This window comes from Zosterops lateralis, assembly GCF_965231275.1.
Source record: "Zosterops lateralis genome assembly, chromosome: 2".
NCBI lineage: Eukaryota > Metazoa > Chordata > Aves > Passeriformes > Zosteropidae > Zosterops > Zosterops lateralis.
Genome location: NC_139763.1, coordinates 91,459,343 through 91,474,203, shown reverse-complemented (window position 1 = coordinate 91,474,203; position 14,861 = coordinate 91,459,343). Strand labels below are relative to the sequence as shown.

At 42.5% G+C, this 14,861-nt stretch overlaps 1 protein-coding gene across 2 annotated transcripts in view; it reads left to right on the top strand.

Annotated features, from left to right (window-relative positions):
• Positions 1 to 78: 78 nt before the first annotated feature.
• GTF2E1 (general transcription factor IIE subunit 1) overlaps positions 79 to 14,861 on the top strand; it is a 49,312-nt gene continuing 34,529 nt past the window's right edge. The window contains exons 1-2 of one of the 2 annotated variants that reach the window (XM_083883282.1): positions 79 to 189; positions 7,951 to 8,428. In XM_083883282.1, the coding sequence (XP_083739408.1) occupies positions 7,981 to 8,428 (448 nt within the window). In that variant the 5' untranslated portion in view covers positions 79 to 189; positions 7,951 to 7,980. Of the gene's footprint in view, positions 739 to 7,950; positions 8,429 to 14,861 lie in introns of both variants that reach the window. The other variant, XM_083883283.1, reaches the window with a different exon arrangement.

Sequence of the window (14,861 nt, the reverse complement as noted above, 5' to 3'; positions counted from 1 at the left end):
TGTGAGGGCGGGAAGGCGAAGTACGGCACGAGCAGGCGATTGGCTGACTTCCCTGTCGCTCATCCCCCCGGGAGGCGCGGCGCAGGCGCGGGCGGCGCGGTGACGGCGGAGGCGCGCGCGGCGGTGACGCGGGTGGCGGGGCCGCGGGAGGCGCCGCCCGGAGCCGGGAAGAGCTGGAAGCGGCACCAGGTCAGTGCCGGCCCCGGCCCCGGGGAGCGCGGGGGTGCCCCCGGCCCGCGGAGCCCCCGGCCCGGCCCGGCCCGGCCCGGCCCTTGGGTGCCGCACGGCAGAGCGGCCCGCGGGGCCCGAGCTCCCCGCACGCTGTGCCCGTCCGGGCCCCTTCCTCGCCTTGGCTCCTTCCCACCGGTTCCTCCTGCGGTGTTTGTCGAGGCTTCTTTGTTTTGTTCCATCTTTTTTTTTCTTTTTTTTTTTTTTAAGAGGTACTGCTGACCTCCTCTTGTCCTACGGCAGCCCACACAGTTGGATGTTTAAACCTGAACACATAATAAAGGGTAGGGAGGGGGAGGCTGAAGGCGGCATTGGGGCTCTCCCCTCGGACTGGCGTTAAAGCTCGGTCTGCTATTGTAGCCGGGAGGTCTGTGTTGTTTGTAATTTAAAGGTATGTGCAGGGCTATGGGCGTCCGAAGAGTAGCTGACTGCCAAAGCGAGCTCATTCCTGTTTGCCAGGGTTGAGACAACCAGCCACAGTGGGGCCTTTCAATTTTCCAGGTCAGCAAGGTGAGGTTTGTGGGTTTTTGGGGTTTTTTAAATTTTTTTTTTTCTTTTTGGTTCTTCTGTGGTTTGGGGTTTTTTTGTGTGTTTATTTTTTTGTGTATTACATTTCTTCTGGCCTCAGGAGCGTGCTGACTCCCTGAGAAACAGGCAAACATCTCGTGGTGGCACCGAGCTGTTGTTAAATGGGTCCAGCTGTCGGGCTTGTGCCATTCCAGGCAGCTCCGAATGGACAAGGAGGATCAGAATTCTAAAAAGGGTGTTTAGCGTGCACAGCTAAGGTGCCCTTTCAGTCTAGGCAGCTTAATATTTTTCATCCACAAAAGGTGGAGATTTTCTTTCATCATTCCCAGCGCAGTGGCATCCTCTTGTTCTGTTGGTCAGAGTTCACCACCAGCTCATGAAACTGTTGAAAAACATAGCAAAAAAAAAAAAAAAAAAAGTATTTTTCTGCCTTTGAGGGATAAGTTGAGTGTAGGGGATGGTGTTGAGAAGGGAGAGCCGTGTGCCTGGGAAAGGAGCACATGCCTTTCTGGCAGGAATGAGGCTTGATGGGAATTGCATTCCTGCCTTCCACTTCCTGTGACACACCTCCCGCTTTCTCACAGGATACTTTAGGGGCTTTTTCTAGACGAGAAACTATGTTAATTAAAGCTAACCTGGTGTCCTGTTACTTAGTTTCTTTGTTTCTTTATTGCCTATTTCCGCAGATACCCACTCTTGTGCTCTGATGCAGTAAAGCTGTATTGAACCCAATACTTCCATAATTTTTCCTTGTCTTTCTGGAGCTTCCAGAAGGCAATAATGCTCCCATCATCTATCACAATGAAAAGTGTGTTCCAGGCCTTACTGAATCCACAGTGTGAAAAGTAACTACTGCTTTTATTACTGTCAGAAAAGTAGAAAGGAATGCTGGGGTTAAGCCCACTGTGTTTTGTTGTAATCATGACTTCCTAGGCTTGATATGTGGGAGAAATGATCTTACTTTCTTCCTTTTAAACAAGCCCCCAAAACCTTACAACTGCATTATGTGAGGGCCAATACTCACACGTCTCCAGAATAATACAGATGCTCCTGGTAGCTTCAAATCAGAGTGTAAATTGTAAGAGGTTCTGGTATCCATAATTAAAGTTTTCTCGTGGCCTCACGTTACAGTTTGGTCAATTTTGCCACCATGCTGGGGAAAGGTCCCCACCCTTCCACATCCTTAGCCATGCATTCTTTATTTTGTCTTGGCTCTAATCTGGTAACAGGAATGATTCAATTCTTGAACTTCTCCCTTTTGCCCTCTGAAATGTCCCGCTTTTTTATTTTGGCATGTTAGTTTTTCACTTTTTTATCAACTTGATTCACATTGCCACATGAATAGTGAACTGCCAGAATTATGACAGAAGGGTGGGACTTGTGGCTGAAGACAAGGAAGGAAAATAAAGATATCCTTAGGGAAGGGAAAGTGTAGTTTGACTTAAGCTGCCACAGGAAATTTCATCCATTTGTGTACGTGCACACAGGTGGTCCTTTAATTTCCTGGCACCTTGCTATTGTTTATGCTGGGTTAAGATTATAAAAGTGTTTGAGAATTACATCCTGAGCCTGCATTGTTCAATTTCTGCCTGGTGTGGTCAAACCTTGTGGCCTCATGACGTCTGACTCCATCTGTTTCCACTTGTGAAATTAGGGGGAAACGCCCTCATTTCAGCCAGTCCCTTCAGCCTTTCTGTGTGCAGCTGCAGCACAACTTCTCACCCTGAGTGAAGAAAACCCTTTGATACCTGTGGCCTCTTGGCTTCAGTTTAGGGAAAGCCAACAAGAAGATGTGATTTCAGTGGAAGCAGATTGTTCTTTTATGCTCTCAAACTTCAAGGCAGGTTTTGCAATGAAAATACACGGTTTCTTATCAAGGTGTAGTGCAGGAGGAAGGCTGAGCAGCAGTGTTTGTGAACTCTCCAGGGAATGAAAGTCAGTAAGTTCTTGATAAAGTGTCAGAAGACTTTATTTTGCAACCGATGTGGGATAAAGGCAGTTCTGGGCGCACTACAGAGAAATGCAAGTAAAAACAAGGTTTGAAAGTGGAAGATTCTGTGTCCTTTTCTGGAAAATATGAGTAGTGTCTGAGGTTACATTGTACAGACATTGAAAATCTTGATGGCATGTTTTCCCACTGTACTTCTGAAATTTATGCCTTCCCTTCCTGTTCTCAGGAAGGTTCAGGGTTGCTTCTCTTAGCTTAACCCCATCATCTTCTGAAAGACAGAATTTTACATCTGGTTGGAGTGAGAGACTACAAAACTGGGATCTGGTGTTTGCAAGTGACAGCTGGAGCGGGATATGGCATGTTCTGGCTCCAGGAAGCCTCTTGTACCTGCCACATTTATGGGTGAGGGGATTCTCTTATTATAACCTGATTTTGATTTCACCTCAAGAAACTATGTCAGTGGTGTAAGCAAGTAACTTTTTTCCCCCTTTCTTAAAAATCTTGTGTCAGAAGCTTGCAGAAACATTTTCCAAGCAAATCAGCAAAAGCTGGTTTCAAAGATTTAGTGGAAAAGAGCACTAACTTAATAAATGTGGGGAAAAATAGGAAGCACCTATGGAAATGTTAACAGTGAGTGTGTCTGGTAGCCCAGGTTCACAGCCAAACCTGCAACTCCAGGTTTTCCTCCAAAAGACATCTGGGGTGTTACAAAAGCTTTGTAGATCCATATACAGTCTGAAGAGCAGCCTGCTTCCTTTAAGATCCTGTTTTTAAAAATCCTCTGTCAAATATATGAACAGTGAGACCATTGAATTTTCTGGGTAAAATTAATGTAAGTCTCTAAACAGGGTGATTTACATTTGCAGTATTGGATAAAAATTCATATCAATTCACTGGCTGATGTAGATTTTCATATTTTCTAGTACTATTTTAATCTACATTGTGTCTTCTAGGTTATCACCCTTCTAGCACTTTTTGTCTCAGTTTTAGTCAGGAAAAGCAGGAAGAAAATCAGATCTAACTTCATTAGCACAATTCCTTTTAGAGTTCATTGAGATTAAAAACTCTTGAAATTGTTGTATGTGGAGAAGAAGTGTTCAGTTGCTTTGATGTTGCATCAGGAAAGACCTGAAAGTGGAGGTGTTTGCTCAGTTCAGTTTCTGCCTTCCTCTGTTGTCTTTGATCCCATCATACTGAAGGGTTTTTTTGCAGTCACTTATTCTCCCCCTGACATTCTTTCTGGCATCTCTGGTTATGCTGAAGGCCTCATATATTTTTATTCAACCTTCTTGCAGAAGGTACGTTGATTTTCTTCACCCAGCAGATCTGATTGTATTGTGTAACTGTAAGTCTCTTTTTCCAGTGTTGCCTTTTATAGACACATCAGTATTAATTCTTTCAATTACAGCAATTTTTAAAACCCAACAGATGTGTATTTAGGTTTGCTGTCCTACTGTGTTAACAGAGACAGGTCTGCTTTCCTCCTGTACCCATAATACTGAATTGTATTAGTGTAATTACCCAGAACAATTCCCCACCAACTGTCTCTTTTAATAAAGTCCTTGTTTAAATTTGGAAATTCTTCTTTTGGCTGTTTCTGAATATGATGCTGTCCAGTGTGCCTTATTATTGATGCTGTGGGAGCTTACTGGCATAGCTGACTATCTTGGCCATTGTATTTTTTTTTCCCTGAAAATGTTTCTTGATCATAAATTATTAAGCTCAGTTCAGACATTATTATGGAACAGGTGCACGTCCATTAAAACCTTGTTAAAAGGTGTTATCATATTTCTTTGCACATGTAATTAATTCAGGTTTGACTTACTGCTTCAGGGAAAGGTGAAATCATTGCTAAAGGATGTATGGGTAAAATCCTCTGGGTTTGAGTTTTGTGAGCTGAACCAGAGTCTTTTTTGCCTGGTGAAAGATGGTAAGAATTTGCAGTTTAGGGATTAAAAACCTTGGATTCTTCATGGACCAGACATCAGCTTGGCCTGGTGAGATCTGGCAGTGGTATGCACTTGCTTTTTTTTTTTTCCCTCAAAGATGTCACTAGTCAGTTGTTTATTTCATCTAAAGACTGTCTTCTGCCGAATTTAAAACTTGAAGTGTGTTAATCCACTTTTTGAAGCAGAGGGTAACAGGAAAGAATGGTTTCTGAATGCTTGTATTTCCATATATCCCCACCTGGAAGAAAACAGTATCACAGTCATGATGCCCTGAGCACACAGAAGATTTGGAAATCACTCCAAATCTCCAGCAGAATAGAAGAAATGGTGTTAAAACTCCTAGTCCCACTAGATGAAAAAGAATATTTTCTAGTGATTGACACTAAGAAATATTATTAAATCCCTGACTTTTGCTGAAGACTCTTAGAGTTGATTTTATTTATTGGTCCCTTGTAGGTCTCTGTTTAAGCTGTTTGAGTGCATTATTCAGGAAACTGTACTTTATACCTGTTTTGGAAGTGTCTGTGGAACTCTGCAGCTGTCTTATCAATGCAGAGAAAGTGCTTTCCATCAGCTCCCAGATGAGGTGTCCAGAGTGAGATGTGCTTATTTAAAAGCACTTTTCTCCTTTTTTTTTTTATTTCAACTGATGTCTGAAGGTCACTGTGCCCCTGCAAGTTGCATCACCAAGCTTTTCCTGCAAGGAAGTTTTAGGGAAAGTGGATTGTTGAGGAGAGAACGTTGTCTGCTCTTCAGATCAGCACTTAACAAGCTTTTGACTTTAAAAATTTGACTTTTTAACTCTCCTGGGGTGCCAGGTTTTATTCAAAATTGATCTTTGCATTTATTCTTTACTGTGTGCTTTAACTCTGAATAAGATTTAATCAATTTGAATAAATCAAGGCTTCCCTCCAGCTTCTGCATTGACATTGTTTTGTAGTGTCAGTATGTTGCTGACAGATGCAGTCAAAACCAAGATTTATCTTTAAGTGACTGAAAGACTGAAAAAATACCAACAGAATGACGTTGATCTTTAAAGACAATATCCTGTGACAGTATTTAGATTTGGTCTGACTTAGAGGTTCCAAAATACTGCGTGGCTAACTCTTGATGGGCCATCACTTATTGCTAACACTCTTGCCTTCAATGCAAAGCTCTATGAAGCTCTCCTTGGTGTGAGATAAGTCACTGTGTCTCTGGCATGCAAGAGAAAGCTGGCTGACTCTAGAAGTACTTGTTTCATGGTTAATTCGTGGTGTGATAGATGTGCTTTAATTGAATTTCCTTAAAGGGAAGCTGTAGCTGGACATCCAGGCATTGTTTGCTGTGAGCTATTCTCAGCCTGCACACCAGCAGTCAACAAATGTCATTCACTTAATTTCAATTTGAGCACTGTGAATGCCATTTGGCCCTAAGTTAGAGGAAAGGAAAAGCTCAAGCAGGGATGTGTTTTAAAAGAAAAACATGAAGGTGGTGTTTTTCTTATCCAGCAGGCAGAAAAGACAGGATGATCTTCGTTTACTTACTGTTAAGCTTCACATCCCACAGCCCAATTGCTCTGCAGTTGTGCTGACCATAACCCTTGAGAGGAACATCCCTCCTCAGTGGCAGCAGAGGGTAAGGGTGGAAGAGGAGTGGGTGATGCCACACTTTCTGAAAGGACACTGTTTCTCATGAGAAAAAAATATAGCCAAGCAGGCTACTGTGATAAATGATTTTTGAGAAGTCTTAGCTAATGGAAATGAATCAGCAGCTGCTTGTTTAAATACAGAGTTGGTGATCTCAGAGGGATGTCCTACTGTGGGGAGTGGACAAAAGTTGTGTAATGGTTTTGTGAAAAGACCTATCCCAGGTTTTATAATAGTGATGAAAAAAATAGGATATTCTAGAATAGGATCATCCAGATCCTTTCTTCTGCTGTCACTATTTGCTTTATTTGATAGGCTTGAATGCTGGGGAGATATATATACAAGAATGGAACTGAAAATTGGGATTGGCAAAGTTTTGCAATGTAATATATTAGTTCACAGGTAAAAATTGCATAGCAATGATGAAAAAAACAGAAACTAGGTCGAGGGTGGTTTTTTTTTTTTCAGGTAAAGGAATCTTTTGCTTAAGAATGGTTACTCATATTCTAAACTAGCATAGAAAACTCATACTGAAAAAGATAATTCTGAGTCTTATTTGATGTTAGCTGGAAGTGCAGCCTTCTAAATGGATGTTTTGAAAGCAGCTCTCATACTTTGTTCTTTCTTTGAATCACTGCTGTTGTCTGTGAGCTAAATCTGGCAGGGTTGACAATGTGAGGAGTTCCTTGCGTGTGATCTTATATATGTTGCAATGTATGTCACAGAAGCTTTTAATAGTCATGACCATTTGTGCCATTTGATGTTATGGTGAAGACAAATGAAGTGAAAATAGAGTACTTACAAATTATTGTCTTGTCACAGACAGCCTGGTAAGTAACTCAAAGGATACTTCATGGAATTCTTTCTTTTTAAACACATCATCACTTCATATTTGCTATGTCTTGATTTTTGCTTTATTTATTATGCTATATTATTAATGGGCTTTTAAGGCCAGAATGTGGGACTTTAAATGAAGGTCCAGTCCTTTGTAAGGACCTATTTGCTTGTGTAAGAACAAGGCTGAAGCAGTTTGTGGTGTAGGAGATGGTAGTGCTAATGGTGTTCATGCTGCAGAGAGTTGACTGAGGTCTCTTTATGGGCAAGGATCTGTTCTCATGGTGCAGGTGGAAGCTTTTGCCTGGATGCATCCCAGCCTGTACAGCAAGCTGTCCTCATAGTGCATCCCTGCCCAGGGATGGCTGAGGGGTTAAACCAGACAGGCCTGCTTACAATAGGATCAAGTGATGTCAGCTGAGGCCCTCAGACTCTACTCTTGGGCTGTCTTAGGACCTTTCTTGCTGTAGCCATTTTCTGCTTTTCCCAGTTTACAAGTCTCAGCTATCCCAAAGCTGTCTTCTGGAGATTGGCTTCAAGACACCTTTGTTACTCTAGCTGTGTTGGCTGTGACTAAATACAAATGAAATCTGCTGTATGTTTTGGTGCTAATTTCTTGTGTGTTTTTACAAAAGTTTTACATCATTTTGCTTTGAATGAGAGGTATCATTTCCTTTGTCTGTAGCATTATTGACACCTAAGGACACAGTACAAGGCTTAGGAAAGGGAAATGGAAAACACTCCATCCTTTTCTTATCTCTAAGTGAGATAGATAAGAACTTTGGAAGTTAGAAGACTAGCTAAGAATCTATCTGCCTTTCTTTTGTTGCAGTATACATGAGGCTCACGATCTGAACCTGCTATGACTGACCCAGACGTCCTCACTGAGGTGCCAGCAGCTCTCAAACGCCTCGCCAAGTATGTGGTGCGCGGCTTTTACGGCATCGAGCACGCTTTGGCTCTGGACATCCTCATCAGGAACCCCTGCGTGAAGGAGGAGGACATGCTGGAGCTCCTCAAGTTCGACAGGAAGCAGCTGAGGGCTGTCCTCAACACCCTCAAGGGTGACAAGTTCATCAAATGCAGGATGAGGGTCGAGACGGCTCCCGACGGCAAAACCACACGCCACAACTATTACTTCATCAACTACCGGCTGCTGGTCAACGTGGTCAAGTACAAGCTGGACCACATGCGCCGCCGCATCGAGACCGACGAGAGGGACTCCACCAACCGCGCCTCCTTCAAGTGCCCCATCTGCTTCAGCACCTTCACAGACCTGGAGGCCAACCAGCTGTTTGACCCCAGGACAGGTAAGGGTGCAGCTAACAGACTGCTCTTGCTGTCTCCTGTGGCTCCGAGTGCTGGGCTTTAAGGAGACAGAGCCTTGGGAAGATTCTCTCTGAGTTTGGCCAGAGCTAGGAGGCTCTGCTCTTTCTTCAGGTGGGAAATGCTTGAGCAAAATACAAAGGTAGTGTTATACAGATAAATAGCAACCTGGGTGAAATGCTTTTGTGTGATGAGCAGTAGAGAAGTGGAAGTCTTATTGCAGTCACACTCAAGGGTGAATAAGGCAATATGTCCTTGTTGTAAGCTGATGGCTTTTCAATATAACCTGGTCTTGCCAGTAAACTGTAAGACTTCCAGGTGGTTTGCAGGGAGGGCATATGTGGAGTTGCTTTTAGTTGGTCATGCAGGAAGTGAGTTGTTACTGTTTAATATTCTCTAGCCTAGTGCATTATGCTGCACAACCTTGTTTCCCGGTGCAAGGCAGTCTCACCAAAGTTAAAAGAAATTAATTACGGACTTGTCTGTGGTTGGGAGTAAACAAGATTCTTATTCATGTAGAAGTCTCAGTGGAAGTGTGTATCTGTCTCATGCATATGAAATGAGAGTCTTTCTTGGGTGTCATTGTCTACTTTGTGCTTCTGTGTGCCAGGGAATAAAAGGAAGAACACCTGCACCTGATGAGATTCTGTTTTGCTAGTCTAATCTGGGATTATTTTTTGGGGGAAAGCAGGGGGGGTTAGGTGTTAATTTACTTTTTAATTTTTTCCTTTTGAATTCTCTGTCCTGATTTTACTTTTTCAGAAAAGTAAGAGGACAAAAGTCAGGAGAGTTGAAGTATGAAGTATGATGTTTTGTGTCAGTTAACATACTGAGAAGCTGTAAATTTGACTCTTGAGCAACGCTGAAGCTTTTAATCTGGGGTTACTGATGTTTAATCTGCCAAGTGCAAACACCCAAGAAATGTTCAGCCTATCATTTTCCCTTTTTCATGCTTCCAAAGTTAAAAAGCTATGAAACTCCTTTTACTTGAGCAACCATGGAGATGTTGCTTAATACTAGAGAAGCAGAATCTACTAAGTCACAGTTGTTGATGAGATCCAGCACAGCTCACTGAATAGAAATTGCTTCCTTGTGGAGCACCAAACCAACAGTGCCAGCACGGAATTTCTGTGCTCACCATTGAGTGTAGAAACTCTATGTGCCCTCCACAGTTAATGATCATCTGTGGTGGCTGTGGCTGTGTGTGTTGGGCTAAAGAGAAATGGTGCTTTTGCAGGTTGCATTGGTAAGGAGAGAGCAAAGAACTTGTGCAGAGAACACACACAGTGGGGAGTGTGAGACACTGATCCCAAGGTAGCACTTAGCAAAGGCCTGGGGCCGTTGCCTCCCAGCCTGTGTGGGCAGTGAGTTCTGAGAGCACAGAACTGCCTGTCGAGGAGGTGCTGAAAATAATAATGCTGGGGTTTGGCTTTGATACCAAGGCCTGTGCTTCAGGAACTGGTAAGGTCAACCAAGGGTCTGCCTGCACTACAGGCACTGGCTGTGTCCACAGTGTGAAGTCATTCACTGGCACATGGAGTGTTTCATGTTCTGATGGAGGAAAAGGCCGAGTGCTGTTTTCTCAGCAATTCCCAGAAGTTCTGTCAGTATTTGTGCAAATAACAAGATTGTCAGTTTACCTCCACTTACTTTCAGTGAGAACATACCTGCCTAGAATTTATGTATATTCTGTTTGTCTTGATATTATTTTTAAGGCAATGATAGCTTCATCTAGGTAATGCACAATGATACTGTGGTGTGTCTGCTTTGTATTGCAGTGGAATGTGTTGTCTGCATGTTTCCTGCTGCTCTGTATTAGAAAACACCTGAGAGACCTCATGATCTTTCACAGAATAAGCTCATGAGGTCAAGGCATGCAGAGAAACAAGGTTTATTAGACAGTGAAAGGCCATCCTTTTCCAAGAATGTCTTTAGCTCCTGTCAGTGCTAAAGATAAACCTCTCCCACTCATGGAAACTTGTGGCAGTACAACTGCTGAAGGGTAGCTGAAAGCCACGTAGCTTCAGTCACAGCTGACCTGAGCTGCTCTTAGACTGCAGCTGTGTTGATAAAACTTTGTGAATTAAAGGCCTGCAGGGCCAGAATCTGTTAATCCATGGAGCAGGTAGGACATGGAAGGCATTCTTTGCACCAGTCTGGACCAGGCTGCACTTAAATTGAGAGTTTTTTGTTAAAAGATACCCTCTTTCACTGCCTGCTTTTTGTCCTTGTCATTCAGAGATGGCTGTGATTTAGATGTCCTGTGTTTTCTTCTGCTTTGCTTTCCTCTTTCCTATCTACAAGTGAAATGCAAACTCTGAGCAAATGTAGGATTGGAAGAGTTGCTCTTACCCTTCATTATTAGCGAGGGTGAAGAGGTTTCCAGAACCACTCCACGACTGTGGTCATTTTACTGGAATTTGTGAATTAAGAGTGCTTGTGAAGAGCCTGTTCATAATTTGGATCTGTAGAGCTCTTTAATTTTTACCACAGCATCTGTGTCTACCTCTTGGATTTGGCAGGTCTTCATTTCTTACGGGTCAAGTAGCTCTCCTTTGGCTCTGTTCTTTACACCATCTCTGAATAATGTTGAAATAAAGCAAAGTGGTTTTTTTTTTCATCAGAAAATGTGATTATTGATGGTTTTGGAGGCTAGACACAAGTCTGCTGAGAGAAAATAATTGATAATGAGAACAGGGCATGTTGGTACAGATGTGCTTTGACTACTGTTCAGTTAACTTGGAAAAATATTTTGAAGAGAGTAGCATGTTTGTCACTCAAGTAATTTTAAATGTAGATTTTAAATAGTAGAAGTGTTACTTTGAGTGTGTGTTCTCTGTTTTTAAAAGCATTATAAGATTTTATTCTCCATCCCTTTTTCTGCCATGAAATGTCTCAACCCAAAAAAGCTCCAAAGACTTTTTATGCTGTTAAGAGTTGAACAACTCTTACCTGCTACTTGAAGGAAGTTCAAGGACAGAATGTGAGACAGTAAAAGTCAAGATGATGCCAAAACCAGGAGTTTTTCTGCTGGTTCAACTGACAAGGAGATCTTCTGAAAAGTGAAAAGAGATGCTTGCTGTGTTGAAGGAGTTGCTTGAGCTGTATGACCAGTGAGTGCCTGTTAACTCTGGGCATGGCATACCCAGGTCAGGAGTTGTAGCCCCCTCTGTTCCCCATGAGGAGCTTGAACAGATCTCCAGCTGTCACTTTCTCCTCAAGAGTGTTCTTTACTGTTGCCTCTGAAGAAGCAACATCAGTAACCCCTGGTTTTAGAGGCAAACAGGATGAAGACAGCATGATTTTATTGTGCAATAGTTTGCAATGGAAACTTGTAGCAAGCCTTAGAACTTTCTGATTGGAGAGTTTTCCTATGGATGGGAAATGGTGCAGACTGGGTTGTTACAGGCTGAGCAGCCCCTTTTGTGAGTGTTTTGTAATATACAGGAGGGAAAACAGTAATGATGATGGATGAAAAGTGTTTCTTCTAGCTCAGTTTTTCAGATAGGATGACTGATAGAGGAAAAGGATGCTTGTTTTCCTGGAATATCCTAGTATAAGCACCTGATCCTTGCCTTTCCCTTGTGCCATCACCTGCTGTCTGACCGTAGTCTGGTATTTCATTCTGCACATGAGCAATGGTTTGCAGCTGATGCTATGATGAAGCCTTATGCAGGTGGACAGTTTCAGCTACTCCCCTGAACAAGGTAAGGGCTGTCTCTTGAGGCAGGGGGTGTACAAGGAAAGAGTTTAGTTGAGGAGCAGCAAGAAAAGCTATCTGTAAGATGTTTGAAGTGAATAACACTGCTAAATTCGGTCTACTGCCAGACCTGGGCTAACAGTGGACACTAGCATAAGGGAGCACTGGGTTTTCCTGTTCTACCTAGAGATGGGATGTTACATTAGTCTCTTAAACGTATGGGAAGAATGTTCTAATCTGTGCTTTTAGATGTAGAAGCTGCAGAAATTCGGGGTCTGCAGGCCAATCCCTTGAATCGCAGCTCAATCTAAACAACTCGATACCATTTTGCAGACTGGATGCTTGGAGAATTAAATCCGCCCACGGGCGTTCGGTGGAGTGCGGGGGAAGGACAGGAGGAGCTGCGGTTCTCACCCGGTAGAGGGCTCTGTCTTTTCTCTCTACAGATGGGCTTGGCTTGCTTCATCTATGGAATGTCACAACACTAGAAATTATGTTCATGGATGTGTGTTTCTGTAGCGTGATTAATTGGATCTGGCTGGAGAAGGTCTCTAATGTATCCTATTCTCATGCCCCTAATTGTATTTGTAAATCTAGTGTAGTGTTGGAGTTCTGTCAAATTCAAGGTCAGTGTGAAAGAAAGTATGTGACTAGAAAATGCAAAAGGGAGAGTGAGGTGGAAGTGAAGGAGGAGTGGCAGAAATGAGATTCTGCAGTGCCTCACACTGGTATTCAGCCCTGGATTCCCTTAGGTATTCTAGATACCAAACTGTGTTAGGGTACTCACCAGTGCAGCAAGTGCATTTGGTGCTAGAAAGTGTAAGGCCAGATGAAGTAGTTTTTCCACTGCTCTCTTCCACCTTTGCAATATAATTTTTACCCAGTCTTGTGTTTCTTTCACTTCTGTTACTGTAAAGAAAAATATTGATGTTACCAGTACCTTATAATTACAATTGATCTCATGTCCATCTATACATTGTATCCTCACCATAATATTCATTTAGATAAGGTGTGAATAGTAGTGGAAAGAAAAGGATGGAAGACAAGTGGGTAATGTGAATCAGAAAGGTGGTGCTTGTTGGGATGTTCTTAATCCCAGTTGCAATCACTGAAGTATTTTATTGCTTTTGGAAATTATAGCAGTTAATTACTTGTCTGCTCTTCATCCTCCCACAGTTTGCTCTTGGTTTGGTGAATGATTTTGTGGGGATGTCTTACTGCAGTGGTAACATACTGTGTATCTGCATGCCTTTCTTATTCTGTGTACTGATAAGAAATTTAATTTGGGAAGAACAAATTGCAGGTGACAATATCAGTTTTATGAAAGGAAAGACAACACCCTGAATATCATTTTAACCCATTTGTTTTACTGTCAGTCTCTCACATGTCCTTTGTGTACTTCCTGACAGAACTGCACATACCACATTCAGAGACTGGTTTTCTGTACCTATCACAAGGCATTTAATATCACATTCAGGCAGCCTGTGTGCAGCTGAGTGCTTGTATGGTTTGAGCCTCATTTCTGGGATTAGAAATTTGACTAGTCTTTCATTTTTTTGCTTTGGTCTTGTATGATGACTTCTGGAGGTACTGCCTTTTCTCCTGAGTGCTCAGCTCCTCACTTTGTCCCCAGTGAACTGCTCAGAACACATCTGCCTTCTCATCTTCTTTTGAATTCCCACTTCCTCAGGCAAGTTCTACGTTAGCTTCAAAACTTCCTCATCTGATTCAAATTACTTTTGAGCCTGTCCTATCTATTTTGTTAATTTTTTTTATTATGCTTCCCCTTTTCCCTGCTTTTTTGCCTTACCCTTTCTTGGGGAGCTCTTATGTCCAGTTCTAATGCATCTCTTTCTGTATTCTGTCCCTTTCAGCCACTAAAAAAAATAAATCACATGGAGCTCTTCATTCTGTATATTCACACAATGTAGCCAGTCCTGTTTGATCTTTACGCTGTTGTTTCTCATCCTTTGAGTTCAATGATTTTCAGACATTCTGGATAGCTTTGTCTGCCATGTAGTGCCATGTATGTGCTAGATGATGCTACTACTAAAACAATTTACAGCTTTTAACCAGCCAAAATGAGGACTTGGCAAGTCTTAATGTAAACAGGCATACTAAAACTTGCCTTGAAAAAGAGAAAGGATTCAGAACAGTTCTGCTTTGAACAACTTCATGTTCTGTGAAGTTGTGTGGTTTTGTTATCATTGTTAGCTTTCCAAGTGCATGAAAACCCATCAGTGTGATTTTCCTTGACTCTACAAGCACATTTTGTTTGACTGTGCTGCCACTGAGAGCTTTTGGCAACCACCAGCAGAAGGAAAGTGTCCATGCTCTGCTTAGTTTTTCTATTTCTATTCAAATTCCTGGCAAAATCTCCAAGAGTATTCCTGTCAGCTTCACTCTGCTTCAGCTTGATAAGGCTTGGAGCCACAGGGAAAGGAAAACTGAGAAAAACATATCAGAATTAATGCGTGTTTTCCTCAAAGTAAGAATACTCTGTAGAGTGACTTAAAGGCTGCATCTGTAACTTGAACCCATTCCCTGTGGGTTGAGCACCCTGTCTGGAAAATAACCAGCTGGTCTAACCATGGATCTCTCAGCTTGATGGAGAAATAGGTGAAGGTAGGGTTGGAACCTGTGCCATGCAGAACATCAGCCAGGAGGATAAGCTGCTGCCTCCTTTGGCAGTAGAATGCTGGCTAGACCAGTAGAGT